We start from the raw sequence: 27,455 nt of genomic DNA, 5'->3' as shown, positions 1-27,455 counted from the left end.
ATCCCACTTGCATAGAAAATGGAGAGGTACTCATTTTTGTAGTTTTACATTTTTTTACAAGTGCTACAGGCCAGTGTTTGTGAGAGGCAGGCTTCACATCTACTGTTGGGGTGGACTACAAATTGGCATAGCCTTTCTGGGTGGTAATTTGGCCATGTGTATCAAATGTCTTAAAAATATGTTGCACTTAGTCATTCCACTTGTAGTACCTTATTCTACAGAAGTAATCCCGATGGACACAGAGATGTATATACAACATATTCACATTGTTTCTGACAGGGAAAAGCAAACTGTCTAAATAGAATTGCAAAGAATTGATTAAACTATGGGACATCAATACGACACAATACTACATGATACATCATTAAGTGAAAAAAGCAGGAATATGAAATAGCAAGTATACTACAATTCTATTTTTGTAATCCCTAAGTGTACATATATATTTGTAGACAAAAAAAGACTGAAAGTATATACACCAAAATGAACAGTGATTATATCTGGGTATTAAAATTATAGGTAATTGTTCTCTTGTTACTCTGTATTTTCTATAAGGGATATATGCAACTCTTAGAGAAAGTTTAAAAGCAAAATAAAAGCTATCAGTAAAATGAGGCTTTAAAAAATCCTATCACAATAGTATCATGCCAAAAGCTAAGCATGTTTCATATTAAAAATTCAATATTTTCAATTTTAGAATTTACCTCTAAGCCATAAATCCTAAGAGATTCTGCCAAAGCACTTGCACCCAGGTCACCAATGAGCGTGTTGCAGTTCAGAGTGATGCGCCTCAAACCAGCCATGCAGTCAAGATCAGGTCTCCTGGAATGAAGACTCTCAGCCCAGGTTTCTTCATGCCTTCTGGTAGTCTGATACTTCAAAGATTTAATGGGATGAAATTAAGATGCTTGAATAAGGAAACAGGGTGTGCCTGAGTATGGCTTATTATGTCAGAGATTTACACACACACACATATCAAGCATATATGCCAGGAGCATCAACCTGAGAAATTCAACAGTCACTTCTGGTTTACGAGTACAGTGACCCAGACTCTGCTCGGTCAGTGATTAGATTCTAGCCACTGGATTTCCTGTTGCTGAACACTTATGTAAAGTTGGACAACTCAATTACAGTCTATGAATTATTTTCCTTATCTTCTAAGTCAGGGAATTGGTTCTAAAGTCTATCTTTGCTGAGGCCCTATATTTCATCATCCTGTCCTCCAATGGCCTCCAAACACCTGACTGGGCAAACCATAAGAAAACTTTTTAATATGCATCTTATTTATTAACAAATTATATACACAAAGTTCCATACATATAATTTATGTACATGATAAACTACACAGATTTTTTAAAATAATACAAAGGTAAAAATGTTCTAATATTTTCTTTTCCTAACTCCTAAGGCATTATTTTAGTTTACTTATTTTTTATAAAGATTTATTTATTTATTTGTTTGTTTGTTTGGCTGTGCCGGGTCTTTAGTTGCAGCATGCCAGATCTTTCAGTTGTGGCATGTGGGCTCTTAGTTATGGCAGGCACGTGGGATCTAGTTCCTTGAGCAGGGATCGAACCCAAGCCCCCTACATTGGGAGCACACAGTGTTAACTGCTGGACCGCCAGGGAAGTCTCAAGCATTATTTAAAAAACTATATTTACAAAATGTATCTCACATGCTACCTAAGGTATGCACACAAGCCTTAGAGGCCTGGACTATGCAGAGCCAGTTTGATGTGCCTTGGGAAAATAATGGTTTGACATTTAAGCAAAAGTACTGTCTTGAAGACATTCAATTCTTTATATTCATAAAGTAAATTTTGGTAACAGGGAACACTGACTGTAAATGAAAAAAGTCTTATTACATTCCTAAAAAAGTAAAAGACTCAAAGTGCCTTTGTTACTCTAAAAGGAAAATCATGAGTGTCAGTTTTCTATTAACAATAACTTATTAAAGCTCCAAGCAGAAACAACAGCAGTCACTTACACAGTGCTTAGTATGTGCCAGGCACTATTTATACAAATAAGTGCATTTAAACCTCATAATGAGGCATAGAGGTTAAGTGATTTGCCCATGGTCACTAGCTATGAAATGGGAGAAAGGGAATTTGAACCTAGGCCATTTGGCTTCCGCACACAAGTTCCTGACTGTTTTCTACCTCAGGGGTCAATGGACTTGCCCTGTATAGGCTCAAAGAATTTTTCAATTTTTAAAATCGAAATTTAAACATTTCCAGATTTGTGGGCTATACAGTTTCTGTTGCAACTACTCTGCCCCACTGGTGTAGGGTGAAAGGAGCCATAACTACCATGTAAACAATGGGTGCGACTATGTTCCAGAAAAACTTCCTTTACAAAGCCAGGCGACGGGCTGGATCTGGTCCACCAGCCAGAGTTTACCTATCCCTGATCTGCACCATCAAACTATTAAAAAGCCTTCAAGTCAAATTATTAACTAACTTTAGGCCTAAATACAGTCATTATAACCACTGTAAAGTTGTTAAGGCATTATTTTAAAAACTGTATTTACAAATTGCTGATGTACTGACTTTTATTAGTTTAAAAACTACAACAGCTAATAAACACTTGATTCATTTAAGTCTTGAAGACTAGAATGGCATAGTTTCTTCACAGTATTACAATAAATGTTTTCAGTAAAAAAACATACATAAAAGTATTATTAGGTATTATATATTAAATGTCTTATTTCTAAAATTAAGTGGACTATTTTTACTAAATGGTAGAATCCCAAACTGAAAACTGGTCATATTCTTTCAGCAAAATGAAAGCTGCGCTCACATGTATCAAAAGACAAAAATTAGGGCTTCCCTGGTGGCGCAGTGGTTGAGAGTCCACCTGCCAGTGCAGGGGACATGGGTTCGTGCCCCGGTCCGGGAAGATCCCACATGCCGTGGAGCGGCTAGGCCCGTGAGCCATGGCCGCTGAGCCTGCGCGTTCAGAGCCTGTGCTCCGCAATGGGAGAGGCCACAACAGTACCACACACACACACACAAAAAGACAAAAACTAACTGCCTTCTGTATCAATATGTTAGTGTGCTTCAATCACATATGTTTTCATGAAAGTTTAAACATAAAATCACCTTTAAGATCTAGGCCATGTGATTTGCTCCATGCCATGTCAGAATACACCCCGTGAAGTTTACTTAACTTGTCTTAAGTGTGATAGAATTCTTTATACCTTGACAAATAACTAAAAGGAAAAAAAAAAAAACCCACACACAATAAGATGAAGAGCCTATACATTTGTCAATCTTGACTTATTTGCTTTTCTTGAGTCAGTTGGAGGTTTATAGCCACATTCTCAAAATCATTAACTACAATCTTCCCAAACAGGTAATTGACGAACAGATGCATTCTAAAACTTGTCAGTAACAAAATGCTATTCCAGTTTACAGCAACATTTTAATTCTATTTAGATACTAAAACTGAATACACTGAATACTGCAAACTTTATCCCCAACCACTCAGCAAATTACTACATACCTTTTCAGATATAGGAAAAAAAAGAAAAAAAAGTAAAAGCATACGATTCTTCCTATTTTCATTTCCAAAGATACATGCCAATCTTGATGATCAATCAGTGATTTAAACGTCAACTATAAACCCAGTATTTTATTAGCTGCTCTGCAGTGCACTAGAGCAATAGAAGAGAGAGGACCTCAAACACTCTGTTCCCTCAAATTGAAAGGCAGGCTTCCTGACCCCTCCAGACCACTACTGGACACAGGGAAGGCACACTAATCTTTCAGGACCCTAATCAAGAGTCACCTGTTTTGTGATTACTTCCATGACACACCCTCACCAACACTACTGAGTTTGCTGCTCCTACGGGACGTTACATATATTTCCTATTTTAACACATACCACAGTGCAGCATAATTATGATTGCAGATAGATGTTCTAACAATTGAAAGAGAATGATGACTTTTTTGCTCTTACATCTTGCTATTTCCCTTCCTATTTCTTGAAGAGAAACCATAAAAATATAAACAAACAGAGAAAACAGAAAATATACAAAACATGTGGTTTGTGGCTTAACACAAACTTAAGTAAGATTAATTCTGACAGTATCCAGCATGACAAACTTCCATGGTACAAATGAGAATGGACCAAGGTTTGAGCAGGTACAGGAGACAATCCAGGCATGAACACCACCAAGGAAAGGTAGACAGGAAGTAACATGGTGTGTAGGAAATCACGAGACCAGTCTGATGGGAAGAGACTTAAACAAGACTGAAACTCACTTTCTAAACCTCCATCTCCAATTGGACAATTCGCAGGACACAGGTGCACCAAAGTGGCCAATTTATTCAATCCCTTTAATATGGAGGAAGAGTTTAAAATTTTACTGGTTTAATTTGCCCCAAAAGCAACTCTCAATAGTTATGGCCTCTGTCGTCGGAGCTTTGTAGGAAATTAAGTCAAAGTGTGGAGCTCCTTTTCCTTTTTTTTTCCTCCTTAAAAAAGAAAAGAAACAATTGTTCCGAGTAAAAACAAACATATTCCAAAGCATGTGTTCATTGAAAAGTAAAGAAACTTTATTAACAACTTCATAAAAACTGACTTAAAATTTTAAAAAGAAAAAAACATGTTTCAAAGTCCTTCCGACTCGAGTCGTGTCTCATAGTGTCCTTTCTTTACAGAAATAGTCGTATTATGACACATATGCACGAGGATTAACACCATGACACACTGTACACGGCGGGCCCCGGCGAGCTCACCAGTCGTCGTCTGAGTCCAGGTCTCTGGGGAGGATCCACTCCACGGATGAGCCCAGCAGAGTCTGAAGCTCGTTCGTGAACTCCACCAGATCGAAGAGCTCCTTACTTTCCGGATTAAAGGACTCCAGGTCTTTGGGGCAAGAGAATAAGAGACTTGTTGATACTTGCCGGTAGAACTCGGCCTCCGCGATGGTGACAATTTCCACGTTTGGGAAATTGCAGCAGAATATGCAGGAGGACATTTGCAGTTTCTTGAGCAGGTCTGAGAGCAACAGCCAGTTACGAGGCCTACACCAGAGAAAGGACAGTGGTTTGAGTTTCCGGCAAAATTAGAGGCGCTGCCAACTATGAACTACCCGTCTCCTGGCGGTGGAGGGGCCTGCTACTTCCCCTTTGATTACCCCACCCCCACCCCACTTCTCATTGTCCTTAGAAGATCTACTTCTTCTTTTTCTTTTTTAATTTTATTTATTTATTTATTTTTGGCTGCGTTGGGCCTGTTGCTGCGCACGGGCTTTCTCTAGTTGTGGCTCGCGGGCTCTAGAGAGCAGGCTCAGTAGCTGTGGCGCACGGGCTTAGTTGCTCCGTGGCATGTGGGATCTTCCCGGACCAGGGCTCGAACCTGTGTCCCCTGAACTGGCAGGCGGATTCTTAACCACTGTGCCACCAGGGAAGCCCAGAAGATCTACTTCTAGCGGGGGAACTCTGCACTCAGGTGCATGTGTTAAGAGACCACCTAGGGCGGATCAGCCAACTTAGACAAAAGCAGGAGCAGCGCCCCTGAACGAGCCTCGTTGCAGGCTACCCCAGTGCTGCCTTGGCTCTGGCCACAACTCAGGTCACCCCTCTCCAAGTAAGTGCACCCCGTTCTAGTCACTGGGGAAAACCAGTCTGTATGCCAACCCAAGGGAGATGGCAAACACCTCTTTGACCTCTCCTCTCCTCCGGCCCTCACGGAGAGAGCATGAGAAACACTCGAGGTCACCTGGCTTTCCTTTCCTTTCCCACACCTCCAACCCGCCCCTCAATGCTGCCGGGAGTGAGGCTTTTTCGAGAAGGGAGGTGGTACAATCCTTCCTGATACCCTGCCACACTTTATGATCTCTATCCCGAATAGAATGTCACCACAAAGGCAGACACGTTCCCAGCCTCAGAGTCCAAGGAGGATGCTACTCCTTAAGCACCGGGGTCAACACACAGCAGAGCAAGGTCTCCTGATGTGTTCACTCCGAAGGGTTGGTCATGGGGCACAGTGGCCTGACCGTGGGGACAAGACTCAATCTAAGCAAATCTGAAGACACATAAGATCCCAGGTGCCACATACGGCTTTCTCTGATCTTATACGAGAAGAGGGTACACATAAGTATCGTCCCGTGGACCTCACGTGCCTTGGAAGGCCCCTACGGTAGCCATTTGGGGAGGATCCCTTCCCCAAGAGTTTAGTGACTGAAACTGTGCAATTGCAGTCACTGACTCCCGTGTCCTTTGGGCTCTAGGGGTGTGTTCCAATGAGGGCAGTTGGCTGGGGAGCCCTCCCACCCCCCAAACTTTTCTGGAAAAGTTCCTCTGCATTATGTGAGGTCGGTGGACACTTGGTGAGGAATTCACTCACCCCCCGAACCCATCCACCCTCATCTGCTGAAGGGGATTTCTAACTCCTGCCACCCCACAGAGCAGCTGGGCTGGCTCTTGACCACACGCTGGCCACGCTCACCCTTGAGCGACGGACACCTGGACGTTGTAACACGGCAAAAGGGGGTCTTCGGAAAATTCAAATTCCAATAGGTCACCATAGGCCTCGTTGCTGTCATCCTGGTCCTCCGGTCCTGGGGGATTTGCTAAAACATCGTAACCACTTTCATCATCTGGTTCTAACAGGGGGGGCAAACAAGAGAGAGGTCAGTAAGCTGGAGCAAGATTCCAGCTGTTCTCCAAAAGGACCCTGGAAAAATTCTTTCCCAAGCAAGCCCTGCTCACAGCACCACCCCCACCCCCACAAGCCCAACTGAAACGAACAAGGCTGCTCACCACACACACAGCTGCCAGAGAACTCCAATGAGCAACCGGGGTTACCATCGTCAGGAGCCTGCAGGTTATTTAAACAGTCTGGAGAGAGAGGGGGAGAGAGAGAGAGAGAGAGAAACAAGATAACGCCTGCTGGTAAGAGGCAAATGCTGCTGGAGTTCGGGAACATCTCACGCTGGGGCTGGTGTCACCTCCTGACAAGTCCCACTGCACACGCCTCCAGATATCTGACTGAAACCTCCCCACGCGTCCACCCGCCTTCCTGAGGGACTGCCCGCCTCACCGCCCCAGCCTGCCAAACAAAAGCTAGCCTGGCTAGCTAAGAGTTTTCCAGCCCCCCACCTTGCAAAACTCAAAGTATGGATCTCTTCTTTGACAGACTAACGTTGGGCCGCTTTTCCCAGTAAAGGGTCACTTAGAGTAAACGGGGGGTGGGGGTAGGGGGAACCCAGGTGAAAGGCTGTGAAGTCACCGTCTAGTTGCTTGAACAAGACCGCGTCTTGACCTCTGCCGTACCTGTTAAGAACTTCTCCAGAAGTTCGCTGTGGTTCACTTTCTTGATGGTTCTACCTGAGTATGTAGCCAGGGTAGGATCAGCACCGTAGAAGAGGAGCAAGCGGACAATTTCGAGACGATCATTCTTGACAGCATCGTGGAGAGGCCTAGGAGAGGTGCGGGGGATTACACCTGTGCACGCGACGCTTGCTTCTAAGGACACGGGGCAACATCGAGCGTGTGCGGCCAAGCCTCGTAGGCGCGCTATTTCACCGAGGAGGTGAGCGTACGGTCGCTGTGACAAATTATTCTGTTATTTCAACACATAACCCTTTACGGGACAGGTGAAGGGACCATCTCAGGCCTAATTCTTCAATGCAAATCTCTCTTAATGCATGGCCCAAGGAGGAACTCAGGCCACGATGAAAACTTTTCCAATGAACTTAAATAGTGACAGACTGTAAGAAGGTAACGTACGGCAGGGTCGGGGGAAGAACCCCAGCATCACGGAAGCAGATACGAGAAGCCATTGTTACACCATTACAAACAAAACCCCAAAAGTGCAGTTTGTAGAAGAAACTAGGGGCAAAGTGGAACCTCTCCTGAAACCAACTTGGAGATGAGTGATCAACCCTCTCGCCCAGCAGCAGTCGACAGGCAGGGCGAGTCCTCAGGAGGGCACAGAGTCCTCCTGCCCGTGTCCGCTGGGGTCGGGAACACTGGCCGCAGCCCCATCCAGAAAGGATGCTGTGTGGACGCCATGAACCACCAAACACCTCACGGTTCTGCTGATTTCATGACCGTCAGGAAAGCCCTGGTGCCCTGCCTCATGGTGGCGTCCCAGGTACAACCGGGAAGACGCTTGGCCTCTGGCCAGTAAACCGAGGTCAAGGACAGAGTGGGGGCCAGGCCCGGGGATGTGGGTGGACACGGCAGGTCCTATCAAGCCAGGTGCCACTGGACCTGTCTGAACTCCTACAACTTTCAGCTCACATATATGTTCAAGATTGTGATTCAACAGACGCTGGTGAAGAGTCCAGGGCCTTAAAAGAGAACACCCCTGATTATTCATGCAGGCTCAACGTTTTCAGAGACTTCTGTCCATAAGAGCGTCACAGAGTTTTAAAGTTCTATGTAAATTTGCCAGAAAGATCTGTCCGATTCCATTCTAGAGGACTCCGCCATCAGTGTGCTTACATGGCACTCACTCTCCATCTTTCCTTCTGGGGTTCCCCGCACACCCTGAGAACCACTGCCTATGCCCCAGCAGGGCCAGGCCAAGAGCAAGACCGCCACTGACCCGGTTCCATCCTGGACACTGCAGTTGACATTGGCGCCATATTCAAGGAGGTGTCGTACGATGTTGAGCCAACCTCTTGCACAAGCCTCGTGCAGGGCACAGTAACCTGCATTGTCGCAGTGGTTCACATCACAAATCTTGTTCTCCAGGCAGTACAAGACCACTTCCTACAGAGAGAGGAGAGGAGAGGAGAGGAAATACCATCAGACCACCATACAGTGAACCTTGTAAGGGTGACCTCCCCATAGCTTGGCGGTGCCCACTTTCAAAGGCATACATCCTGGGGACCAAAAGCCCACCATGGCGCGGGCAGGCGGCAGGCATCCTGGTGGGGGGCGAGAGTGCATGAGAAGGGCTTGGAGATACAGACAGTGTTGTCTAAGGCTCTGCTGCACCAGTGGCCTGGCCATGGGCAAGTTACCCTTGAACTTCTCCAAGCTTCCACAGGGCTGCTGAGAGGATGCATTCGGATAGCGATGAAAGCCCTCAGCCCAGGGGCCGACGTGACCAGTACAGAGGTGTCACGGCTGCTAACATCTTAGATGACACATTGCCAAGCACAGACCATTCTCACTTGATGGGTCTGTTCAGTCGGTGGCAGTGGACGATAACACAAGTTTAGATAAAAGTATGGATGACCAACACTTAAAGAGAGCTTAAATCAGCCGGAGAACATTCCCCAGCTTAGAGAAGCAGGGACACCCAGGTCAGCTACATCCTCGCGGCCCCGGTTAAGACCCCAAATCAGAACCTGGGCCTCAGATGCTCTTGTCTGTATGTTAAGTAGAGTTAAAGAGAAGCTCTCTCCCTCCATCCTCGAGGAATGACACAAAATGCCTCCAATAACCCCACCCTCTATTTTGCCTCACTCCACCCTCTCGGGGCAGAATCAGTCTAATATTTTCATATTTACTCAAGTTAATGACAGGAACCTGATACACCACAGGCTGCAACCTCCACATTTCAAGAATCAAATAAAACATTCACCGCCCCCGCCCACCGGAGATGTTCTGTGTCAACACTGTGCATTAGAATCACTGTTATTAACCTTATTTCTTTGGCTTGTTAAAATATTAATATGAACCACTCCCAGTAAGCAGAGCAGGAATTTATTCCATGTTTTATTACCTTAAGAAAGTTTTCAGACACATCGAAAGCATTTGCCACCAGAAAACACGTTATACTGTTTATACTGGGTAAGTCATGCCCAGCAGAGAGCTGTCAGGTTCTGAGAGCTGGGAGTAGGCAGAACGTGCATGTGGCCCAGCACATGGTCTGCTGGGTAAGGGGGGATGGGATAGGGTCAGAACAGGCCTCCTTGTGACATCTCTCAGGTAACTCATCTGTTAAACCTAAAACGGGGGTCATTCTAGCCGCCCATAAGTGCGAGATGGGTTCTGTAAAACCTTTTATGCCCTTTGGAGGACACGCCAATCAAAGGTGACCACTCACTTGGGAGCGAACTAGAATGTTCCATTTGCTTACCACGTGAACCTAATGGGGCATGCTGGTAAACCTGGCCATCGGTGCCCTGTTACTTCAGGTCACTGCAGCAGCTCCCTTCCAAAACAACAGGAGGAAGAGAAAAGGCACGCCCACGAATGCGTTTCTCCGTTTACATCCCAACCTGCCAGAAAGCCCACAATCCTCTGGGCTCCCAGGCCACCTGCCCCGAGCCCTGGTATCCAGGACACCGCATGAAGCTGCTGCTCTTTTAGCAGGCCCTCACTAGCCAGACTTGAGTGGACGGCTGCAAGCTAATGAGTTGTGTGCCCCAGCCAGGGAGAGGCCCCGTCACGTGGCTCTGGGATCAGTTCTGAACGCCACCAACTGCTGTGCACAGATCAATTTACTCAACCCAGGGTTTATGTGCTGTGACAATCATGGCCTTCACCTGGAAACCTTCATCACTACGAGGGCAGATTCAAGGGTACCTAGAAATGAAAGGCCGTCTGAGCCGATGGGTAAGTCAACTCTCTTCTCCTGGGAGATGGCAGCAAAGGCAGCAGTGGCCCCACGGCCAGGTCAGACCTTTGGCCACGGGCTGTCCTAACCCAACCACGTTGATCCCACTATTTACACGGTGCTTCTCATTTCCCCAGATGAGGACGTCTTCTGTCACCCACAGGAACCCAGGAGATAGCACGAAAGGAAGGTAGTACTATCCTCATTCAACACTTGGAAACTGAGGCCCAGAGATATTAAACCCCAAGTTCAATTAACATGAAGCACTAGACCTATAACTCAGGGCTTTGGTACCTGGTCAGCTGGGAAGATTCAAAAGGCCCAAGAGGGCCCCAGTTAGAGGGATGCAATCCCGCTGTGACGAGCATCCCACAGGCCTTCTCTGTTGGGGGTCAAGTGGGCTGACTACACTCTCCTAGCTACGAGGGTGATGGCCTCTAAATGGATGGCAACCGTCGCCACCAACACTTTCTCTAACTGAAAGGCGAAGAGGCGGGGCGAGTCTGTCGACGCAACACATTCCTTGCTTTATTTTCTCCGCTAGAAATAAACGGGAGTGTCTGAAGGGCAGCCCAGCCATTCCCAAGCAAAGTCAAACTGCTTTTGTCGGACAGCTCTCTGTTCAGCGGCTATAAGCCGAATGCCATTACCCGCAAAATGTAACCATAAAGGCCATAAGCCCGACGTTGTTAATTAATTAAATGCCTCATTAACGTTTTAATAAACATGACTTATTCAATTCATAGAAAATTTAACCATCACCGCTAAAGGCGCAAGCATGTGGTTGCACACTGGCGTTTTAGTCTAAGAAATAGAAGCCCTTTTCCCAGGAGGGAGAGGTTTGAGGTCTTTGGCCACGCAAGGGATCTGTTTAACGCGGATCTGAAGCCAGAGTGTGTTTCTAAACTTCCAGAACCAGATTATCATGACATAAAACTCAGACAGCCTTTATACTGCACATGGTATCTTTGGCTAAGCAGAAGAAAATAACCAAGAATGCTGAAGACAAAACTTCAGGAAAACCCTCCCAAACCACACCCTTATATGGTTAAGCAAACTGTCCTTCCATTTTAAAAGGTTTAAGCTGCCACATCTCCCAACTGGGCCATCATCCCAACATTTAAAATTCTGCCCAGAGAAATCCCAGAAAGTTGGGTTCAACGTTGAAAGCGTTCATCTACTTGTCACAATGTTCAGCATCAACACTGGTGATCTGTGTAATCTACATATTGAAATTTACATTTGAAGAAAAAAACAAATCCCACCGTAAACATTCCCAAGGCTTCCTGTGCAATCAAAGGCCAGGTAGCCTAAAACAGTATGGATCAAGTGCCCCTTGGTCCAGGCCTCAGAGCCACCAAACCAAAATGGAAACTGTCTTAGAGGACCAACGAGGGTCTTTTGACGTCTCTGGTCCCAAAGGGAGGCTGCTGGAAATGATGCCGAGTTCACAGGTGGGGCTCGGAGCCCCGCCCTCCACGGCGGGTGCAGCAGCACCCCACCCCCCCATCTCCAGCACTTGCTGGAAGCGGGAGTCTACTTTCTCAACCCTAACCCAAAAGTTGGGGTGAGGGGTCTCCCCCCCACCTCCAGCGTTTGCTGGAAGCAACGAGACGATCTTCTCAACCACGGGGGGTCCAGCTCAGCACCATGTGCAACATCTGCTCCGTCCTCCTAGGCGCCCGCTCTCAGCTCTTGGGAAGCCAACTGGGTGCTCCTTGGACTTCACCTGCAAGTAACTGCGCCAACTACCAGAAAGTGCTCTCTAGCTAATGGAGAGGTCTCCAAGGGACGTGGAGATATAAACAACAGCACATTCAACCCACAACAACAACAACAAACACCCCCAAACTAAGCAGAGCCCTAGTGCTTCCAACTTCCCACCCCCAGTCATGCCTTAGGGCCAAGGCAGGCACACTTCGAAGGGCTCACGGCACTATGGACTGGGGTGGGGGGACACGACGGGAGGCGGGAGACGGGGGCACAGAGCTGGCTGAGGGTGTGGGCGCCAGGGCTGCGGGCCAGCCTGGGTCCTGCCACCCCAGTGCTCAGCCACACCTCCACGCTCAGCCTGCTGAACCGCCTTTTACTGTCACCATTCAACTCCCAGAGGGCTGACGCCAGCACAGAAAAATGCCTTTGCCCTGTGGGCTATTACATCCCAATTGCTACTGACAAGTATGGTGGGGGAACTGCACAGGGCAGAGACAGTCATCTGCCTCACAGAGGTTTTGAACTGTAAAAAGGGCAATTCCAGTGTGAGCCCGTCTTGCTGAGGAGCGTGGTGGGCTGTGGGGCACTGCTGGGTTGCTACCTGTACAGGTATCAGCCAACCCCTCTGAGGCTCCGTTTCCTCATCCGAGAGTGGGCTAGTACTCATTACTCCCAGTGAAGATGTTAAAAGGGTGAAAGGAGTTACTACAGGTCACACGGGCTTAGGCAGACGTCAGCTCTCTTTCTATGTTGCTCCAGCAATAGAGGCCATCACTGGCATCAGCGTGCTGGGTCGGGATACAGCAGTGTGGACAGGAGTTTTGTGCAAGGCTCAACCCCTGCTCCCCGCCCATCAGCCCTCGGCTCCCGTGCCCTCTCAGAAAGAGACTGCTCAGGTCTGCCCCACTCCCACCCCTACTCTGCACAGACACTTCCCACCCGCTACCCCACAGGGGCATCACTCTGCCCCAAACAGCACAAGTTATTAGAGCTAATAACTACTCTCCTTCTTGCTATTCAGAACCCAAAGGGCTCATTAAAATTCCCCTGGTCGCCAAGCCCTGGGTTAGGTCAGATTTTATATCAGAGATAAGTGAGCCGGACTGGCCAAAGCAGCCTACCTGCCTGAACGGGAACGGAACGTCAGAGAGGCCTGCCTTTCTTTTCACACCACGACTGAACAAGCCACCAAAGAGCCCACAGTGTGAGCGGGGCCAACGCAAACACCCTGCTGGAACACCCAGCCCAGCCCGCCACGTGGAGGGGGCTGGGCTCTGAGACCCGCCCCCCCATCCCCAGCCAGTGTGTCCCCCACCCAAGGAGCAGCAGCCGGCGGATCCTGATCCGGGGCACCCACAAGCATGCTCACCTCGTAGCCAAGCCGGGAGGCCTGCTGTAGGAGGGTTTCGCCCACGTTCTTATTGACAGTAAGTCTCTGCGCTTCCGGTGGCATCGGGCGGGACTGGGTGGTCTCTGGAGGGGAGCTTGAGCACGTCAGCTGCGAGGCCTGGGAAGCTGGTAACAATTGCTGCAAACGGTCCAAGGGCTTCTGGTCCTGCTTGGCCGGCGAAAGATCATAGTCGGAACTGGGCTCAGGCTGCTTTCAAAATCTCCGGACGGTCACCTATCACGAAACCAGGCAGCGCACACATTTCAGGCTGTCCTTCCACCGCCCGCCTGGTTCGCCTCCTCCCTGAGTTACAAACCTGAGTGGAGGAAAGCACTTTTCCTCCTCTCTGTCTGGGGGAGGCGGGGCGGGGGGCAGGGGGTGCATTTTTACTAGCTGGAAACCTCACCACCACCCAGGAGACAGGTCCCCTAGGAAGGGGCAGTGATATTCTGGGGGGAGGGGTTCAGGAAAAGGAAAGCTTTGTCCCCAGAAGCAGAGAAGTAGGCAGGCGGGATGTGCCTGCACAGGCCCGGGGGGCGGGAGAGAGCCAGGGGCAAGAGGTACCTTGCCATCCGCATTGTCCACATAGGAGTCCCCTGGCAGCGGCAAGCCCCACCTGGGCTCCTGATGGATCAAATGCTTGGTTTTGCACGGTCGCTTCCCGGATGGTTTCTCGCTGTTGTCGGTGTTTTTCTGCGGCGGGGGCGAAGGCTGCCAATCCATTTCTTCGTCCACGCACAGCACATCTGTCAGGGGGAGAAGAAGCGGGCGTCACACAGTTGTAGCCGGTGAGGAAAGAAAAGCCCATTGTTAGCACGGATCGTTGGAGCAGCTTCAGTTTTTAAAGATATACCGATTATGTTTTCAAAGCACTAATATTTTAATTATCCCACATTCAACCGGCAAATAGGCTAAGCCACGACACGCCAAATGGCAAGTCGCTTCAAAGGGCCACAAGAGCGGGCAGAAGCCAGGCCTTCGTGCGCTCCCGTCCCCACCCGTGGGGGGCCTGGGGGCTCGGGACAGGGCGACTGGGGACAGCCTGAGGCTGGAATGAGGGCACTGACAAGCGCCCGGGCTCACCCAAGACTTCCCTTCCTGCCCAGCCGCGGGCTGGGTGATGAGGAGCAGCCCAGGAAGTCGCGCTCCCGCCTCACTGTCCATTCCATAAGGAAGTGAGCAGGCTGAAAGGACCTCATGAAGAAAACTCCCCACTCACCACACGCTACTCTTGTCAACTTGGATGGCGCTCAGGCCCCCTCCAGGGCCGTTTCCCACAGAGGGCGGGTGATCCACCTTCCAGGAGCGCCCCCGCCCCGTGCATACCCTGTTCACTGTCACTGCATTTAAGGGACTCCTCCAACCAGCTTCTGTTGCTTTTGGCCTCTGCCCTTTTCCTGCCAGGTTTCTCTTCGGAGATGCTATTGCCCTGGGGGGTGACCGCAGGCTGAACCGCCTGGGCCACCTCCTTCCTGCCCTGCCGGCCAGGTTTGCTCTCTGCTCCTGCCGGTCTCTAAGGTGCAGCGAGCGGCGCTGCTTTCTGGGATGGAGCCCTGTTAATTCAATGCACACCTCAGGTTGGTCAGCTCACTATAATGTGGCTCTTCTAAGTGGTTAGAGGAACTGTTTGTCATTTCCCTCTCAGGCCAGTCCGCTAATGGAGAAACAACTACAAATTAATGAAGAAGCCCCACGGAACGGGCCGGGGGGAAACAAACTGTCTTACACATCACTAACAGGGGTGGGGGAGGGGAGGGGTGTGGCCACTGTGTTGGCTGGAACTTGTTACCAAGTCTCGGGAGGGGGCCTATTTGCCTTTGGCCACCTTTGGGCTCCAGCCCCGGCACCTGGCTTTGGGGGGGTGGGGGGTGGGGGGTGGGGAGGTGTGAGTGGTTCCCCCCAGGGCTCCAGGGTGGGACTGGAACTTTCCACTGCTCCGCCCCAGGACTTCCGTAGGGTGCCCTGCGGGCCCGAAGCGAAACCGAGCTCACCTTTGGAGACCCGTCTCCGCTTGGCTTTCAGCAGAGAGTCCTCCGGGAGCACACTGGTCTCAGTGTGGTTCCTAACGCCAGAGACCTTGCGCTTTCTGTTCAGGCGGAGGGTGGGGCTGCGTGACGTGTCCGGGGCCGCCTGGTCGGCGGGGGACTCTCTGGGGGGCTCCGTGTCCATGTCCTCAGGAAGAGCACTGTCTTCTGGGGCTTTGAAGGGGTCAGGTTTGCTTCCATCATAACACTCCCCTAGGGGAGGGGAGACAACCTGGAAAGGAGGGAACAAAGGTCACCAGGAGCAGGCAGGACCCCCATGCCCAAGGCAATCTGCTACCAACAGACCACCCCCCACCTTTGGAGACCAGGGGCCTCACACTCTGGAAGCACTAAACCCTCAGAAAGACGTCCCAAAGGAAGGACAGCTGAACACAACCAGCAAAGAAAGCAGAAAAGGAGGCGCGTAGCCCACTCACAATCCATCCTTCAAGGGTCAAGGTGAGGCATCTACACCAGCCCTCTGTAGGCATGTGAGATAACTCCCTGACTGCTTAACTCTCCAAGGTGGCTTACTCTTAAAGGGGGGTGAGTGACCTCACAGTAAGATCCAACCCATCAGGGCGGAGCTACACATTACTATGGAAACAGCTGCTAGTAAACAAAAAAGGCTGATGTCATCAAGATACCAAATAGCCCCCAACTGCCATCTACACAGACATAGCACCAATGTTCACTTGGGTCAGCAGGGGCGAGGGGGAAGCAAAAGGGTAGGGAAGGAATGGTGGGAGGCTGGGCAGCTGGGGAGACCAAGGGAAGAGGAGCCTGGCAAAGGGAAAGGAAAGGCTTCCCGGTGCACACACAAGGGTCAAGGGCAATTTCAAAGAACTCAACCAGATTGCTACAAGTCTGTCTGTCCTCTTTCCACACCCATGGGGGGAAAAGCATTTCACTGCCATCGAGGCGCTGCTCCTATTTCCTGTCTAGGAAGAAGGCCCTCAGTGACACCAGTCACCCACCTGGCACGTCTCCAGGCCTTCCTTCCCAGGCAACAAGCATCTAAGGACATTTCAAAGACAAGACTCCAACCCCCTTCATGGGGGGTTTTGGGGGGGCGGCCGGCAGGGCTGAACGGCTCACACCCCAGCTCCGCCTGTGTTGCTCCTGCCCCCTGTGCTCAATCTAGCATCCACTTGGGGCTTTTCTTCCAGTCACCCCAGCCTAACATCACTCCTCACTTTTGCTCTAGCCATAGAAACAGTTCAACTGCTTTGCCAGTCACATTGTTTCTAACACACAAATAATTCCATAACGATCACTGTGCTGTTAAAGAGTTCCCCGAAGATGACCCTGTGTCCATCACCAGCCGGGGGTGGGGGTGGGTGTATGAGTTTGGTATTTCGTTAACACCTGAGCTAAGCTCCCACAGCACGTTTTTTCTAGATGAAATCATGGACACACCCCTCACATGCTGCTCGCATTCCTCCTCCTCTCCCTAGACCCCTTCAAGTATCACTCCCACTTCTGCCCAGCCGGCTGGTCCCCTGATCAGCCTCTCTTGGGGCCATTCCCAGCATTTAATGGCAGTCAATTGTGGGGATGAACCTCACCCTGGCCTGGGCTAGCCTGACCTGTGTTCTCAATGGTGGAACACACTTAGCTTTTCTCCGAGGGTATCCCAAGGTGGGACGGATCCCCATCTACTCTTGCCGGAATGGTGGAATCACCCCAACCACGAGGGTCTCCTGTCATGGCAGCAGGAGAAACCCCAAACTCCTGGCCTGTGCTTACGGGTGATGCAGCCCAGGCTGCTGCAGGCCCGGTGAAGACGGCGTGCTGCAACTCTCACTCCGGCTGCTCTGTGACCCTCTTAAACACTCGGGCAGGAATGGCGCCGCTTTACAACTCGGCCCCCTTCACTTGTAAAGTGGGAATGTTACTGCTAGCCTCCCTCCAGGGGTGGGCTTCATCATCATGGGCCGGGCTCAGCACAGAGAAAGGCTGGAAAAATCCCTTTAACCAAAAGATGCCAAGACTTTCAGACCAGCCTGAATCTCAGGCCTGAAATGTAGGAAATTTTAAGAGGTGAGCCCTGCTGGTTACACCACCGGACTTCTCTGGTCCAATCAGCCTTCCCTAAAAGCTCCGTGGGAGGGGATCCATGGAGGAATGGAAGGGCTACCTTAAGAAACCCCATGTCCAATTTGAAAGTTTCTTTTTCCAAACTAGGTCCATCCACCCTTCCCCCAACCCCGGAGCCTTTTAGGGCAAAGATCTCAATTCCCCTCAGCTAAGGCCCCCCAAGACCTTACGCTCGTGTGACCTTACCCAGGCCAGTAATAAACCTGAAGGACACCCACCCCGACTGCCCAAGAGCCCCATGGCCACCAGCTATGGGGTAGAGGCTCCGTGTCACCTGGAGCTTCTCCAAGACTGTTCTAACCACGACCCACAGGAGGACTACCCTCGAGGGCAAAGGAGATGGGGAGAGAAATAGATACACGGGGATCCTAACCATCAGGCTTTGCCATCATTGCTACTTTTGGCCCTTCTAAAAGTGGGAAGCCATGTGCCCTTGGTCACCCAGTCTAAGCAAGATGTGAACGTGGTCCCTGCAGCATGGTCCTGTGGCTCACAGCACACATATCCCAAATTCATTATGGTTGTACCACAGCATCACCTCACAGAAGCATCACCACAGCAACATTTACAAGTCACTGTGGCAGCAAAGCACCCTCACCACGGTTGAGCCATGCCCAGTGAGGCCTAAACAAGGTGAGAGGGTTCTGAGTCGCTGGAAGGCTCCCCAGGATTAAAATCCCCTTCTCTCTAGCTTAACTATAGCACCTCCAGTCAGGGCTAACCTTGTTCAAAGTTACACCCACTACAGAAGGAGTGCAGGGGATCTCTGTTCCAAAGTAGTTGACAAACGTGCAGGTGCTCAGCTGGAACAGAAGTTCCCTGAGCAAAGAAGTTTCATGAAGCCCCTTGACGGAGGCTTCCTCCAGCTCCTGGCCAGGCACTGCCACTGAGCAGGTCCTAGGCCTGTCCCAGCCAAGTGGTTGGCAAGGGAGATGCTTACTCCAAGTTTGAGAAGGAAGGGACCAATGCCTCCTGGCCCCGCCCCATCTTCAAATGCCACTGAGGGTTCCTAGTGATGAACTTCCAAGTCTGAGGAACCTCCAAACTCATTTGGTGAACTTCCAAAATAAAAATGTCACTCAGCCACCCATGTGATCATAAAGAATAAATGAGTATCTCGGCCCCTGTGTTTTCAAGTTAATTCCTTTTTTAAACAAGCCCCTAGCAACAAGATGCACCCACACCAGGACAACCAGGGCCACGCAAACAGCACCCACCACCTTGGAAGCTCCTGGTCCCTCCATGGGTAGGGGCTGCCTCACAAGGGTGAAGGCATCTCGAAGGCGTCCTGGACCCTCTTTGTGACCCCTGCCCACCCCAAATCCCCGCCCCAGCTCCCATGTGCTCACAGCTCGGCTCTCGGCCACACCGACACCCATGCGCAGGACCTGAGCCCATATCAGCTCAAGACATGATGGCCCAACAACAAGAAGGCCCATTCATTTCCAGCTGAATGGAATGAACACCTGCTGTGCCTTGGATGTGGAGGCCGCAATAAGAACAGTGGCCCCTTCAGGTGACCTTTCCTGACCAGCTATTTACAAACCCCACGTCTCTACAAGACAGAGGGTGGGTGGGGAACCCACCTCCGTTGCCCCAACCTTTCAAACGGAGCCCCTCACCTTCCCCAACCCTTCTCCTGCCCTCCCATGGTGGCGATTCATGGCTCACTGGGCCATGTCCCGGGTGCTCCAGGAAGACACCTGTCGGTCGGTCTAAGATTGGAGGCAGGCGGTGGGGGGAGGGGGCTTTTGGAATCGTCTGGGGCTCAGGCCCTGCTCCCCATCAGCCACACCGAGTTCTCGTCTCCACGCTCAGCAGGAAAGACTGGGAAGGACGCACACAAACGTCTCTGGGAAGAAGGGCGGGTAAAGCCACTGAGACGTGAAGGGCAGCGGCCACCCTGGGTTTGGCCACATTGCTGGAGAAAAGGGCGAGAAGACGCGAGGCCGGTTAACTGCCCGCTCCCTTCCTCCAGCCTCCCTCACCGTCCACCCAGAGCAGGCAGGTGCCCTCCTCAGAAAAGCGCATCCCCGTGAACTTGGCCTTGCCCACTTTTATCACATCTCTCTGAGAAACTTCCCCAGGAGCTGAGTCATGAGGCCACTCAGGAGGGTAAGGGCTGTGTGTCAGCTGTGAGCACAGGCAAGGAGGGAGGCCTTCTTGCTGCTTCACTCCAGGGTGGCCTGGACCCTCCGTTCTTCATTCCAGTCCCGAGGGGGAGGAGCTCGGAACCGTCTACTCCAGGCACATCAAGAGCCCCATCCCTCAGGGAAGGCCGCCACTGACTAGCCACAGAAATCCCCTTCTACGGGAGCCACATAGGACAAACCGGTCCCGGTGTGGCTTACCCAGAACCCTGGCCACAGGCCTTTGTCTGACCCCAAAGAGGAGCTGGGGGAGGGCAGTGCTCCAAGCAGCAGAGAGAAGCACACGCTGTTGCTGACCACAATTTTCCCGAACTGCATCAGGCACCCACGACCTAAGCGTGCGGGTGAACGCCGACCCTACGACTGGGTCCAAGGGCCTGGACCTCCCAAACGTGCCCACCACCCCCGACTGTCCCGTCTCAGGAGGATGTCACGCCCACCCTGTCCTCGACGTTCACCTAGGTGCCCTCACTCACCATCACCGGTGAGGTTTCTGGGGTCCGGAGCACGTTGCAGGCCACAAGCACGCACACTGAAGAAAGCGGGAGAAAGACCTCCACTTGCTGCCAACACATCTCATTAGCCCAGGAAGTCTCGAGGGCAAAGCCCGAAGTCAACCCCAGTGGGAGAGCAGCTGATGGGACCGCAGAGTGTGACTCGAGGCAAACACTAGCTTTCTCTCCATTTTGCCTCCAAAACATAATACACCCCGTCAGGTAGGAAGAACGCCCTCGTCTATCCCACGCCCTTGGAGTGTGCCGTCAACTCCTAATGACTGCAAACAAGCCTGCCACAGAAAATAATTATGCTCATCTTTCTGGTGCCTTCATCAGCCCTCATCTCATTTGAAAGAAACCTCTGCCTTTGGAGGGAGAATCCGAGTACTCTCCACTCCCTCCCATAGGAGACTGTCACTCTGGAGGGTCTGGCTCTGGCTGCAAGTGTCATTCCACTGCTACCAAAAACCCGGATCCATACCTGCTACAAAACAGAACACGTACCTGCTACGCTGGAGGTCTTGCACTGCCATTCCTCTGCTCTGCTGTATCAGACTATTACTAACTACAGGACGAGCATTTCTCCGGAAAAAGGAGATGCGTGCCAGGAAACAACATTTCATAGGTGCTTCACTCCTGGATGCTGCAACGCTCAAAAGGACACCCAGCCTTGCAATCCACAGCTGGGAAGGGTGGCCAGAGCAGCCCGTTCTCCGAACAGCCAGCACCCCGACGCTGGGCCGTCGCAAGCGTATTGTTTCCTCTCACCTCCCTCGGCACTGGGAGCGGAACTGCCCCGTTCCCACCGACGTGGTACCACACGCGAGCCACCTGGGTTCACTTACATCTCTCACTGTCGTTCTGGTCGGCAATGGCCTCCTCCAGGGCGACCGACTTTGGCTTTTTGTCCTGACTTCCTTTCAGCCTTTCCCAGTCAGCGGGGCTGAATTTGCGCACCTCGGAGTCTTTGGTCGTGGGGTGGCCACCTTCTCGCTCTTTCATCTCCAACTCTGAGAAGCGCATCACTGCACGCTAGAAAGAGAATGGAGATGGAGATGGAAAAAAGACACACCTTACCACCAAAGCTATTTCACTGCCCTTACCTTAAAGGAAAGTATTTTCAAAGAAAAGTTTGCCCAAAACCAACCACAATTTATGATACAACTGAGATATTTTAAAATTGAACGATAAAAATGTAAGAGTGTTTATGTGTAACTAGTCACACACTCTTTATTCGTAAAGCCATATGTATGTAGAGATATATGTGGTGTGTATGTATAGCCATACATACACTGTGGCATAGAGACAGACATTCTCTTTCGAAGGTAAATAAAACAAAACAAAAACACAACGCAAAGAAAGCAAAACAAAAACACAAAAGAAAACAAATGCACAATGAATAAAGACGACCATGGCCCACAAACTTCCCTTTGTATATTTGGAAATGAAATTTAACTCAAAAGGTTTATGTAAGATTCTAGTAATAAAAATTTGAAGAACTGACCTCACAGTAAGCAGCAGGTAGACATAAAATACTGTCCTCTTGTAATCCTTCCATCTATGTAATTAAAATGGGCACTCAATGGATCATTTAGATAACTTCATCCATTTTTATAAGCATAAACCAATTTTTTTCTTAACACTGCAAAACAATTTGGCTTTGTCTTTTAATTAAAAGTAAAACATCTTAAGGAAATTCCTATACAACATCTATCATTCACTGGCAAGTTAAATACATACTCTATCCCTTTAAGCAAGGTTTGTTTTTTTTGGTTTTTTTGTTTGTTTTTTTGGTGGAAAAAAAAAATTGCACGAATCTCACAGACATGCGGCCGCTACACACCTCCACCAAGTATCACATAAGGCATTCTAAGCAGCGCTTTTAGGTATATTTGTTAACGTACAGTAACGGCAGAGAAATCAAAGCGATTGATAGGTCAATGTCATGAAGTCTTTTAGACATCCTTCGCAATAATTAAAACTTCCGTTATCGGCATTCGAGTGGAGTTCGCTTAAAATCTACAGAATAACTTAAAGTATCCACTTACGTCCCCTTACTGGACACATTTCAAACATTTAAATTATCCTAAGCTTCATTAACCAAATCAGCCCAGTGTCCTGCCCTATCATACCCCCGGCCCCCTCCTCTTCACACATTAAAAAAACCTGACAACTGGTCAGGCTCCTGAAATTCGGGTGGGGGGGGCTCACCTGCAATGCCCGCTGCTCCTGGCTGAGCTGACTGGAGTCTGCGTACAGTCCGGTAGCGACACACTTGAACCGGTCGCCCACGTAACCAGCGGAGTTTGCGATTCTCTTTGCCAGCTTAGATGGCTTCGGTTTCAGAACTTTGCCATCGGTTGATCCTGCCTCGTCAGCTCCGTCTTTGGTGTAGGTGGGGGTGACGTCCACACTCGGTGGGGCACTGCCCAGGCAAAATGATTGGGGATCCTCTTGGGTTTTCCCGAAAGTGACCACAGAGCCGTCGCTCCCCAGGGTCGGCTCCAGGAATGGAGTCGAGACCGGCGTCGCCAGGTTCTCCTTGTTGGTTACCACTGGAACATTCTCCTTGCTTAAGCCGGAAACTGGCTGGCCCGGAGCCTGTTTGAAAGTATAGGCTTCGTGGAAGTCACTGATGCACCCCAACTCCTCTCTCAGGGCAATGAAATCCCGGTGTGGCCACATTTTACTTTTTTATTTTTAATATATGTTCACATGTTTCCAAAAGGATCCAAGGTGGCCCATAACGTAAGGACACACAATATTAGCTTTAAAAAAACATGAAAAAAAAAAAAGGGAAATCATGATCCTGGAAATGGGTTGCATCCTTTTAAGGGGTGAGAATAACAGAATGAGTGAGCCAAAGATTTGGGAAAGGATCTCACATTTCCAAATGTCCAAATCTTAACATTGCACCAAGTGGGAATGTAGCCGTGGCAATATTAACCTGAGAGAGCTCTATGATGGTTGTCTTTACTCATCACTTGGTTGCAAGGTTATACATAACAGGGTAAGTGAAGGAGGGCAAGTAGACAGGTAAGAGTCACGTCCTGATTCTCAACAGAAGGGGCATCACCTCGGGAAGGGACTCCGGAATCCTACAGGAATCCTCTTGATACACTGAATCCTCTAGGTGGCCAAAGGATCTCATGGGACCCTACCAGCCAGATGGAACTTAGAAAAGTAGCAAAAAGCTACTCAACTGAATGCAAGTCATATGACTAGGAGCAGGTCAGTGACAAGTTCAAGTGCAGATGCTGTGGAAGAGCAGTTCCCCTTGTGCTCGAGCCTCCTCAGAATGTGCAGTGGGAGGTGCAGTACCTGCTGTGTCTCACTGTGACCCTCCAGCCTCTAAACTCATCTCTCCTGGGAAGCTGAATTCAAAAAGTCAATTTAAAAAAGAGATAGGGCTTCCCTGGTGGTGCAGTGGTTCAGAGTCCGCCTGCCGATGCAGGGGACACGGGTTCGTGTCCTGGTCCGGGAAGATCCCACATGCCACGGAGCGGCTGGGCCCGTTAGCCATGGCCACTGAGCCTGTGCGTCCGGAGCCTGTGCTCCGCAACGGGAGAAGCCACAACAGTGAGAGGCCCGCGTACCGCAAAAATAAATAAATAAATAAATAAATAAATTTTAAAAAAGATAAAAGTCTCTAGTAGAGAAATTTTATCAGAGCCTCGTACTAAGAGCTGTAGAGCCACAAGTTTCCCATGATACAGCCTTAGCAGAGGCTGTTAAGGCAGTGACAGAAAATTTGTACCGAGGGAAATAGCACAAGAGTTTGCCTACAATTCACGAAAATGATCCCTGCACTTGGCCTGAAGGAAATCAGCAAACTTTATAACAGCTTGTGTATTTGTATGCGGGATTGAGAATGAATTTAATTTTTTAATTTCTCTGAATTATCACATAAGATTCAGAAGATGCTCTCTCTGCCTAGAAGCCACCCCACTGGGATAACTATGCCTACGGAGTTCCTTTGCCTACGACTCCTACTTGCTAACAGACTGGCAGCCTGGCCCCAGGGCCTGGTCGCTGCTCCCAGTGCAATGGTGGATATGGTGTCAATGGTTGCAAAATCAAAGCCCCTTACATCCTCTCCATGCCTCTATCCCGCCCCCCACCCCACTCACCATGGATGTTCAGGAAGCGGAAGGTGTCCTGGATGGGAACGTGGTGCTGGGACTGGTCCAGCTCATCTTCCTCATCTTCTTCATCCACATCATTATCTTTCTCATCCCAAGGATCAGATCCAGTGGATCCTACCCGAGAAACACACACACACACAAACAAAGGTCAAAAGTGAGGCACTCACGTTGCACTGTCATCCCTGCAGCTGACCCACTGTTCAAGCTAGGCACTGCCAGCACAGAGGTGCCTTGGGTTCAGTGTGCACCCTCAATGCCAAAGAGTGGGAACCAAGGGTGTTCACCCCACTCCCAGCTCCTCCTACGGAGCCCCAGTGCAAGCTCTCATCCCCTCCCCTATCCAGGAGCTGCAGACCCTACTCCCTTCTCCTAGAAATCTTTTAATTCCTACTCTAAACTCCTTTCTACACATTAGCATCCCTTCTAAGGACCCAAGGAGCACAGCTTCTCTCCTTTATAAGCTTACTGTGAAGACAGACCCTTCCCTCATGGCAGAGCCTCACTAGATTCACTGGAGGTCAAGTCTAAATTATCTGGCTCTTAGTCCGAACTTGCTAAACATTGAGTAAATATAGGGATCAGGTGGTATTCTCCTAGGAAAAATACCATACAAATTAAATGATCACTTACCCATCATTTATAAAGAGAACTTAATAGCATTCATAATGTCATGTCAATTGATTCTTAGAACAGCCTTTGAAATATGCAGGAAAGATGAGAACCCAGATTTTATAGTGGAAGAAGCTGAGGCTCAAAAGGTTGAATGACTTGATTCAATGTCCCACAAGTAGTGGAATGGAAAGACCGAGGTTTACAACTCAGACCTTCTAAGTTTTAATCCCTCCTTCTTCTAAACTACCTGGCCTCTCTTCTCAGTGTTGAGTCCCAAGAGAAGTTATTTTTTATAGGACTCAATACCCCCTCTTCTTTCTAATGCTTTACTGTTCCACTGGGTGGGCAGGAAGACTGTGCTGAGTTTATATCTTTTGTTCTCTGGGTTCTTTCTAGGGACAGGATTTCTTGCCTTATTTACCAGTCTTCAACTTTGTAAGCGAGGCGACTTTCAAGTCGACTATCGCTTTCAGGGTCCAGCCCAGAACCTGGCACACTGTCCACCTTCTCCCCAGCAGCTGGGGCCTCACCTGGGTTAATGACAGAGCCCTGGGGCTGGGGGATGTCACACACTTGATATATCTTCACTGGGTTCATGGGCACCTCCTTGGTGCCGTCGTACATCAGGTTGAATTCCCTGCTCTTCTTGAGCGCACAGCGGAGCTGGGCCTTCCATTTAGCTGGGTCGGGGTCGTCCACCCCTTCCTGGTACTTCCCCTGTCTCCACAGCCCAGGCCTGAGGGACAGGAAACTGCAGTGAGTGCCTGCTTGTTGCCCAGAAACACTGGAAAGTGTGCCCGCCCTCCCTCATACAGACACAGATACACACAGCCCTGCCTGACCGCCCCATCACCCCAACTCCAATTTACAGAGACTGCAGCAGAAAACACCACGCTGGGGACCAGGCAAGGCAGGGCCTGGGAGAAATTAAGCCAAATGCAAATACAGTATTTTAAAAAGAGGAGCCTCATCTCAAGTGCTTGTGCCAGCATCATCTGTCAAGACTACAATGGCCTTAATGAAGGGTTGAAAATAAAGAAAAATCTGGAACAAGTATACACCAAAATACTCATGGTAACTTTTGGATAGCAAGATTTCAGGTAATTTTGTTTTGTTTTGTTGGCCTTATTGGTTTTTCACATGAATTGCTTATATAATAATAAGAGAAAGGGAGGTGGCGTATGATATGAAGAATTCAGGCTTGCTGTTCCCTCTCCCTTCAGTCTTTAATCTGATGCACAAATAACTGTTGAAACCAAGTACCTTTAGGGGTAGCAGCCCATAGGAGGGCAGGAAGCACGCTCTGGGGGTTCAGCTGGCCTCAGTGCGAGGCTGAGGGCCTCAAGTCCTAATAAACTCACACCACCTGCCTTTCCCTGCTTCCTCAAACTCCCACATTGGGAACATTTTGCTGGGAACACCAGTGGCTGGTGGCCTGGGCCAAAACCAGTGTGGCCCCACCTCTCTGGTTTTCAATTTCCAGGTCTAACAGGCATTTATGTGTCTGTGCACGGGATATCAGCCCTCCCCCACTGTTAACGTATCTCAGATGTCTACACGTTCTTCAGGGCTGTGACATATGTGCTGGTGCAGAAAAGGGGGATGTCTTTTGCAGAGGACTCCAGATCAAGAGAACGAGATGGACCGGCCAGACTGCTCCCACTGGACATTAGGAAGATAAGGTGGCCACGTAGTTAGAATTCTGCAGGGGAACATAGTCTATATAGTCTATGGGTTTGCGGATCCACAACTTTTATTTTTTCAGTAATGCCAACCAAGCTCATAAGAGACTGACATATCATCCAGAATGCCAGTCTACTCGTTTTCAATGAGGAATAAAGCTGGTCAGTGACCAGTATGGTTAAGTCCAATAACCTGGACATAACCATGTATGATCTCAACCAGTAACTCCTGTATCTGGTTTCTAATGACAATTCCAAGAACATAAGACCCACTCAACATTTAAATCCAAATTTTCAGATGACTCCAAAGCTAAATGGAAATGATTTGATATTGAACTCTAAATTTGCATTATCTAGACTATCTCTTACCCAGTTGGGTAACCCAGAATCGACACTAAAAGGCTCCTGGTTTCCCAAAAATCACAGGACATAAAAATGAAAAGCACTGGAAAGGCAAGACCCCCAGTGAATTTGCAAAGCTGCTCTTGTGTCTTTTTCTTTTTGACCTTGAAGCCAGGAGAAATTCTAAAAATACAAATGTATTCATTTTTAAAACTTGACTTTACTGAATAGTGTTCAGATCCCCAAGCCTACAAAAATAATTTTATTTTTAAGAAAA

At 49.4% G+C, this 27,455-nt stretch overlaps 2 protein-coding genes across 4 annotated transcripts; both read right to left on the bottom strand.

Moving 5' to 3' along the window:
- Positions 1-340: 340 nt before the first annotated feature.
- Positions 341-13,731, bottom strand: LOC309811030 (BCL-6 corepressor-like). 2 transcript variants are annotated; one of them, XM_082633500.1, is made up of 7 exons: positions 13,606-13,731; positions 8,559-8,725; positions 7,280-7,425; positions 6,767-6,844; positions 6,453-6,609; positions 4,739-5,026; positions 341-872 (listed from the first exon to the last, which is right to left on the bottom strand). In XM_082633500.1, the coding sequence occupies exons 1-7, from the start codon at positions 13,687-13,689 to the stop codon at positions 788-790; spliced, it is 1,005 nt and encodes a 334-aa protein (XP_082489626.1). In that variant the 5' UTR covers positions 13,690-13,731; the 3' UTR covers positions 341-787. The 2 variants fall into 2 exon arrangements, with proteins under 2 accessions (XP_082489626.1, XP_082489625.1); XM_082633499.1 differs by lacking the exon at positions 341-872 and adding an exon at positions 4,353-4,474.
- A 16-nt stretch (positions 13,732-13,747) lies between these two features.
- Positions 13,748-23,364, bottom strand: LOC309811029 (BCL-6 corepressor-like). 2 transcript variants are annotated; one of them, XR_014295094.1, is made up of 7 exons: positions 22,609-23,364; positions 21,902-21,955; positions 21,243-21,429; positions 15,618-15,863; positions 14,953-15,179; positions 14,191-14,372; positions 13,748-13,860 (listed from the first exon to the last, which is right to left on the bottom strand). XR_014295094.1 is itself a non-coding variant. In XM_082633498.1 (6 exons), the coding sequence occupies exons 1-6, from the start codon at positions 23,080-23,082 to the stop codon at positions 13,840-13,842; spliced, it is 1,164 nt and encodes a 387-aa protein (XP_082489624.1). In that variant the 5' UTR covers positions 23,083-23,364; the 3' UTR covers positions 13,748-13,839. The 2 variants fall into 2 exon arrangements, 1 of the variants encoding a protein (XP_082489624.1); XM_082633498.1 differs by lacking the exon at positions 14,953-15,179.
- Between the last annotated feature and the right edge of the window lie 4,091 nt (positions 23,365-27,455).

The sequence above is a fragment of the Mesoplodon mirus genome (genome assembly GCF_964341445.2).
Source record: "Mesoplodon mirus genome assembly, chromosome: 10".
NCBI classification, from domain to species: Eukaryota; Metazoa; Chordata; class Mammalia; order Artiodactyla; family Ziphiidae; genus Mesoplodon; species Mesoplodon mirus.
Note: the sequence above shows the minus strand (reverse complement) of the source record. Positions and strands in the feature narration are given on the sequence as shown.